Consider the following 6557-nt stretch of genomic DNA (forward strand, 5'->3'; position numbering starts at 1 on the left):
GAAGAAACATCAGTGGCTGTACTAGCTTCATTCAGCAAGAGCCCACAGCGTAGCACTCGCCGCATGTCACTGGAGAGTGGCATTAGTCGAACATCCCTTCGGCGGATATTAGCTACTCACAAATGGCACCCTTACAAACTCCAGCTACTGCAGCATCTCAACGAGGATGACCCAGATTGGCGCACAGAATTTGCAGAATGGGCAAAACAAAAATTGGAACAGGACCCTCATTTCACGCAGAAGATTTTGTTCAGTGATGAGGCAAACTTTTATGTGAATGGTGAAGTTAACAAACAAAACCACCGCTATTGGTCTGACACTAACCCACATTGGATGGATCCCTCCAAGACTGTTGGAACAACAAAAGTGATGGTTTGGTGTGGTATATGGGGTACAACGATAGTGGGTCCATTCTTCATCAATGGAAACCTCAAGGCCACTGGATATTTGAAATTGCTACATGATGATGTGTTTCCCTCTTTATGCACTGAAGCTGGCACGTTCCCTGAGTTTTTCCAGCAAGATGGTGCACCACCACATTATGGGTGCCAGGTCCGAGCATTCCTAGATGAACAGTTTCCTGGAAAGTGGATTGGTCGTCGTGGGCCAGTTGAATGGCCCCCAAGGTCTCCCGATCTGACCCCCTTAGACTTTTATCTTTGGGGTCATCTGAAGGCAATTGTCTATGGTGTGAAGATACGAGATGTGCAGCACCTGAAACTACGGATACTGGATGCCTGTGCTGGCATTTCTCCTGCGGTGTTGCTATCAGTGTGTGAAGAGTGGGAGAAGAGGGTTGCATTGACAATCCAACACAATGGGCAGCACATTGAACACATTTTATAAGTGGTCAGAAACTTGTAAATAACTCGTAAAAGAATAAAGTTACGTTGAAACCAAGCACACCATTGTTTTTCTTGTGACATTACCAATAAGTTTGATGTGTCACATGGCCCTCTTCCTATTGAAAAAACAAAAGTTGTATCCAAGATGGCCGACTTCTAAATGGCCACCATGGTCACCACCCATCTTGAGGAGTTTGCCCCCTCACATATACTAATGTGCCACAAACAGGACTTTAATATCACCAACCATTCCCATTTTATTACAGTGTATCCATATAAATGGCCCACCCTATACAATAAAATGACTAAAAACAAAAAGAATCAAGGTGTTGCAAAGGCCCGGTCAAAGTCCAGAGCTCAGCCTGATTGAAATGCTGCAGCTGAAGCGTTAAGCTTTGATTATACTTTCCGCATCCGTGAGCCTGCTCAGGTCCGCTCAGGTCAGAGTGACGGAAATTCCATCATCAGATAATCAGTTTGAAGGTCTGTGTCTGAATGCCTGCCAGTGTTTTTGAGACCGTGTGTACCCATCCACATAGACTTTACAATACAGTGTGACAACTGCACATGGGCCTGTGGAGGCAGACTTCAAAAAAGTATAACAGCAATGGCTACTCAGCCACCGTCTGCAGAAGGGTTATAATCAAAACTGTGCCAGGAAACTTCAGTGAACTGAAAGAGTATGGTAAAGAAGAGTGATTCTAAAAGCTACTGAATTTTGGCTTTTGTTAAAACAGCAGCGACACTGTGTGACATGTTTTGTGCTGCTGTTCATTTGAGCTTGAATTTACCTCATTTTAACATCTAGTAAGAAGTAGAAAATGTATCTTATGTCGTAATACATAAAAACAGACTGACAGATAACTGCCAGCTCTTATGTTCACACCAAGGGGCGCAATTTACAGTCATCAGTTAGCCTAACATGCATGTCTTTGGACAAGGAGGAAAAGCCACACAGGGAGAACATACAAACTCATCACAGCTCAACAGGAGGCTCAAATCAGCAACTTCCTGTTGTGAGTTGCAGTTCTTGCCATAGCAAAGATGTGGTTAAACACATAGCTTTTTTTATATATTACAATAATAAAAATGTTTACTGTGTGTTATATGGACGATTTACACATCTAAAACAAAAGTGTACATATTTCAATTTGGCAACTTTAAACAGCAGTCACTTAAAATCCTTACTTGGACTACTAGGATTCATTGCATCATGCCTACAGGGCATTCACTGGTTTGAAACGCTCAGTTTGGGAGCATTTCAAAGTGTGTTGTCAGATTTGTCAAAGAAAGGATCCGTGAGTGATGATGAGTGTAGTGTGATGAATGAGGCTGTAATTCACATGTAAACAGACTGAAGCATCAACAGGACATTCAAACATTTTGTGTTCGCATGCCCTGCCTTCATCTCTGTCTCTGTCTTCGTCCATCTCCCTGCTGATGTGTCTTTCTTTGCTGAGAGTTTGCTGCATCGCAACGCTCAGTTGTTACCATGGCAACAATGGAGAATCAAAAAAAAAAGCACGCTGGGCTCTGTTTTGTTGTTGTTGTTGCTGCTTTTGATTTGTTTTTGTGTGTGTGTGTGTGATCGCCTCAAATTCAAACAGATGTGGCGAGGCTGTTCCGCTGCAGCGTAGGAGTCAGCCGCTAAGAAAATATCTGACAGACAGACAGACGAGAAGCTGTGACTTCATCAAACACACACACACATACACGCGCTCTCTCTCCCGTGTTAAGTGATGTTGCACGCCCACCGTTCCCCGCTCATTTTCTGTCATTCGTCTTCCCCTCCATCGTCGGTCCGTGCCAGCATCACCAAGGCAACCGGTCGACCGCACTGATGCCGTCCCTGAGGCTGTCAGTCTAACAGCAGCTCACGGATCCTCACAGCGTGATCACCAATTATCGATAGTGCTATTGCATCAACACACTGACATTACATCATCAGCCAGCTGACTGCGTGATCTGTGTTTACTCACATTCCTCTGAGCCGGATCAGGACCTGGTTGTTGTGATTCTGCTCCAGAGCGTCCCCAAAGTCCTGCACCTCCTCAGACTGCTGTTGCTCCTTCTGCTCTTCCTCAGTCCGTGACATCTCCTCACGCTGCACCTCCTCCTGCTCCTCCTCCTGCTCTCGAGGTTGCTGCTGTTGCTGCAGCTCCTCAGTCTGCTTTACCTCCTCCTCCTCCTTTTGTTGTAACACCTCACTTTCCTGCACCTCCTTTTCTTGTTGCATCTCCTCAGTCTCTTCCTCCTCCTCCTTTTCAAGGTGCTGTAGCTCACTTTCCTGCACCTCTTTGAGCTCTACCTCCTCCTCCTCCTTCTCCTGCTCTTCTTCCTGTACCTGCTCCTCTTGATGCCCCTGTTCCCCTTCTGGCTTTAGCATCTGCTCAGACAGCCCGTCCTCCTGCTGCTTCAGAACCTCCTCCACCTTCTCTTGCATTTCCCACTCATGCGCCGCAACCTCCTCTTGTTCTAGCTCTTCCTCCTGCCCATACACCTCCTCAGTATCTCCATCCTGTTGCTGCACTTTCTCTTCCTCCAGGTCTTCCTCCAGCGGATGGACCTCCTCCTGCTCCTTCTCTCCCTCTCCCTCCTGGTCCTTCACTTCTTCTTCCATCTCAAGTTCTCCCTCCTGTTGCTGCAACTCCTGCTCCTCAGCCTCCAGCAACTTCTCAGGCAGCTGCGCCTCCTCCGCGTCCTCGTTCATCTCGGTTTGTGGCAGAGCTCACCGAGCAGAGTTCAGTCTCTGTGAAGTGTCCGGACGTCTCTCAGTCCGACAGAGTCGTGAAAACATCAACACTGATCGGAGCCTTCAGTTCAGCGAAACTTCATCCAACTTTCTGTGATGTCACCTGACGAGCCCGGCCAGTCCAAATCGCTGATTTCGGACTGATTGGTAAGAGAAGTGGAGGGGTTAAAGGTCACGAGAATTCAGGAGGAGACAAAACAGGGAGAGCAAAAACAACAAAACACGTCTCACAGAGATCTCGGAGCGCAGTGTCAGCTCTGTGCGCCGACACTGCAGTGACAAAATGATCCCACTGAATGTCCCAGAGCATCGCCGTAGCAACGCAAGGAGGAAGCCGACCAGCAATAAAGATGGGATAGAGTGAGGGAGAGAGAGAGAGAGAGAGAGAGAGAGAGAGAGAGGAGTGATGGAGGAGGACAAAAGAGAAGCAGAGAACATTGCAGTGCGTTTCCGTGGTAACCCAACAACGGTTGCCAAGAGTGATGGAATTCTGCAGCCGACAGACTGCCCTCCTCCTCCTCCTCCTTCTCCTCCACCTCACCCCCTCCCAAATTCAAATGCACATAACTTTATGCTCTATTCAGACACAAACAGCAAAGAGGCACATTAATCTGTCCTCCCCTCACTCACCCGCAGTGCCTGCCAGAAAGACTGTACAGTGAGAGAGAGAGAGAGAGAGTGTGTGTGTGTGTGTGTGTGTGTGTGTGTGTGTGTGTGTGTGTGTGTGTTGTTTTTAAACAATGATGATGTAATGTTCCTGAAAATGAGAGTCACAAATCCTCTCCAGTCAAGTGGTACAATCACACAGTCGGTGTAAAGTGCTAATGGCTCCCTCTAGAGGCTGAAATGATTATTACAGCCATAATTTCCTCATGGAAGTAAGATTTTGAAGCTCTGTAAACTTTAAAAACAGCAATTTATCCTCTGTCTTTAGCCACACAAATGTAAGGACATGTTTCTGAGTGGCCCTTAAGTTTAAAGGTGCAGTATATATATGTAACGTTTGTCCTGTAAAGCATCCACGGGACACAGGTGTGGGGACAGCAATACTTTTATTAATACTGTGATTTTAGGTTCACTGGGACACAGTCACTCCCGCTCTCTGCTGTCACGTCCGCTCTTCCGCCTCCGACTGTCACTGCGAACATATAAAGAGTGACAATCACCTTTACTTCTCAGCACACCTGTTCACCCCGCCCCTGCGCCGCCCCGGGAGCTCACTGCGTCACCCCTCCTCTGCAGCCGGCCAGAGACCACACCCACGCCACAATATAATATCTCGAACAGAGGTTCCCAAACGGTTTCCTGGAGGAGGAGGCCAAAATCCCATGGCCAGATGTGACATGGGATTTTGCAATAACTGTATAGCATTAGTGTAATTAGATCAAATATTATGAATTCACGTTTAATTTGTTATCCACATCAATTTTCCTAAAAAAAAATGTTCCAGTGGCAATTATGTGATCACGATAGATCAAAGTTTCTGGTCATGGTCAAATAGTCGGCAAAATACCCTCATATAATGTGACATACCTAACCATATAATCAAGCAGAGGTCTAGCCACAATGGTAAATGGATTGCTTTTCTACTCTCCCGGAGTACTCAAAGCGCACTATACAACATGCCACATTCACCGACTCTAAACTGAGTGCTTTTCTAACGAAATTCACACACATTCACCGATGTATCTTGCACAAGGAAAAGCCAGGGGATCAAACCACCAACCTTCCGATAAGTAGGTGACCTGCTCTACTTCCTGAGCTACAGCCACCCCATGGATGTACAATGTATGTTAAATCAAGTTGGAAATTTCACCAACCCTTTTGGCTGCTTCTTGGTCTCAACATGCCAAGCAAGTTAAAGAGCTACTTAGAAAGCAAACATTGATCACCTCAAAAGAGCACTAGTCTCCACCACAGGCACCAAAACTGCTTGGTGGATTGTGTAATAGTGTGCAACAAATTCTGTACTTAAGTAGAAGTACAGATACCTATGTTAAAAGGTAAAGAAAGTAATAAGTAGCTCCTTGAAGGACATTTCTACCAGCTATTTTTGTGTAAAGCTAACCGAACCTTGTGTTATATTAATGTAATAATAAAATAATATTAGTAGATAGGAATACAAATTTTAATTTAGACAAAATTTTCTTTCTAATTGTACTGAGCTTGAACTTGTTAAATAGAACATGAGCAAAAGAAAAAAACGGAAAATAAAAGTATCTCTATTTTTGTTGCCTACACTGTAGAGAGTGACTTTGTGTTTAAACAGCAAAATGACGGTGGGGGTGGGGGAACCCTAAAAACAGTTGTAATGGCTCATAATGGTGAAAAGAATCACAGCTCACGATCATTTCTATTCAGCACTCCAGGTGATTTTCTTAATGTACAGACTGTGATCAGCTGACCTGCTGCTGCTGCTGGTGGTCTGAGGTTTACTGCTCTTTGTAGATTTACTCAACTGAATTCAAGGAGATGTAACATATATGTTGTCCATCCTCTACACTAACAGAATATTCTTTGTATTAACATTATACTAGACTAAATAAAGTTGGTCCGAAGGTGGAATTCAGTGAACGAATCTAAGCAACATGATGTAACCTAACTCTGACCATGAAACCACAGCCACTGTGCACCAATTGCACGCTTACTTTAAATCCATCACAGTACAGCAAACTAACCTGTTTATCCTGCACTAACCTGCAGAGTATTACTACCTTCAAATAACACAGTCAGTCTACCTCAGTTTGATTTACAGCATGTTTCACAATATGAAAAAACTTCATGTGACACATACAGACCCAATATCTGATTTAAAAACATGAGGACTTACATGTAAGCTTTAAATTTCCATTTTATCAAGTGTAGCAGAGCAGCTATTACCTTAAAACCTCTCTCCTTCCCCTCTGTCCTGTCTTTCTTATCTTTCTCCATCGCTGACTGAAGTTAGCTCACTCTCTTTT

The 6557-nt window shown here is 44.8% G+C and overlaps 1 protein-coding gene across 2 annotated transcripts in view; it reads right to left on the bottom strand.

Moving 5' to 3' along the window:
* The window catches only part of pde1a (phosphodiesterase 1A, calmodulin-dependent), a 50536-nt gene extending 46508 nt beyond the window's left edge, over positions 1-4028 (bottom strand). Inside the window, exons 1-2 of one of the 2 annotated variants that reach the window (XM_065472121.1) lie at positions 3829-4028; positions 2825-3737 (exon numbers count right to left, since the gene is read on the bottom strand). In XM_065472121.1, the coding sequence (XP_065328193.1) occupies positions 2825-3555 (731 nt within the window). In that variant the 5' untranslated portion in view covers positions 3556-3737; positions 3829-4028. Of the gene's footprint in view, positions 1-2824 lie in introns of both variants that reach the window. The other variant, XM_063499405.2, reaches the window with a different exon arrangement.
* Positions 4029-6557: the final 2529 nt, after the last annotated feature.

Source organism: Pelmatolapia mariae, linkage group LG16_19, assembly GCF_036321145.2.
Source record: "Pelmatolapia mariae isolate MD_Pm_ZW linkage group LG16_19, Pm_UMD_F_2, whole genome shotgun sequence".
In the NCBI taxonomy this organism is placed as follows: Eukaryota; Metazoa; Chordata; class Actinopteri; order Cichliformes; family Cichlidae; genus Pelmatolapia; species Pelmatolapia mariae.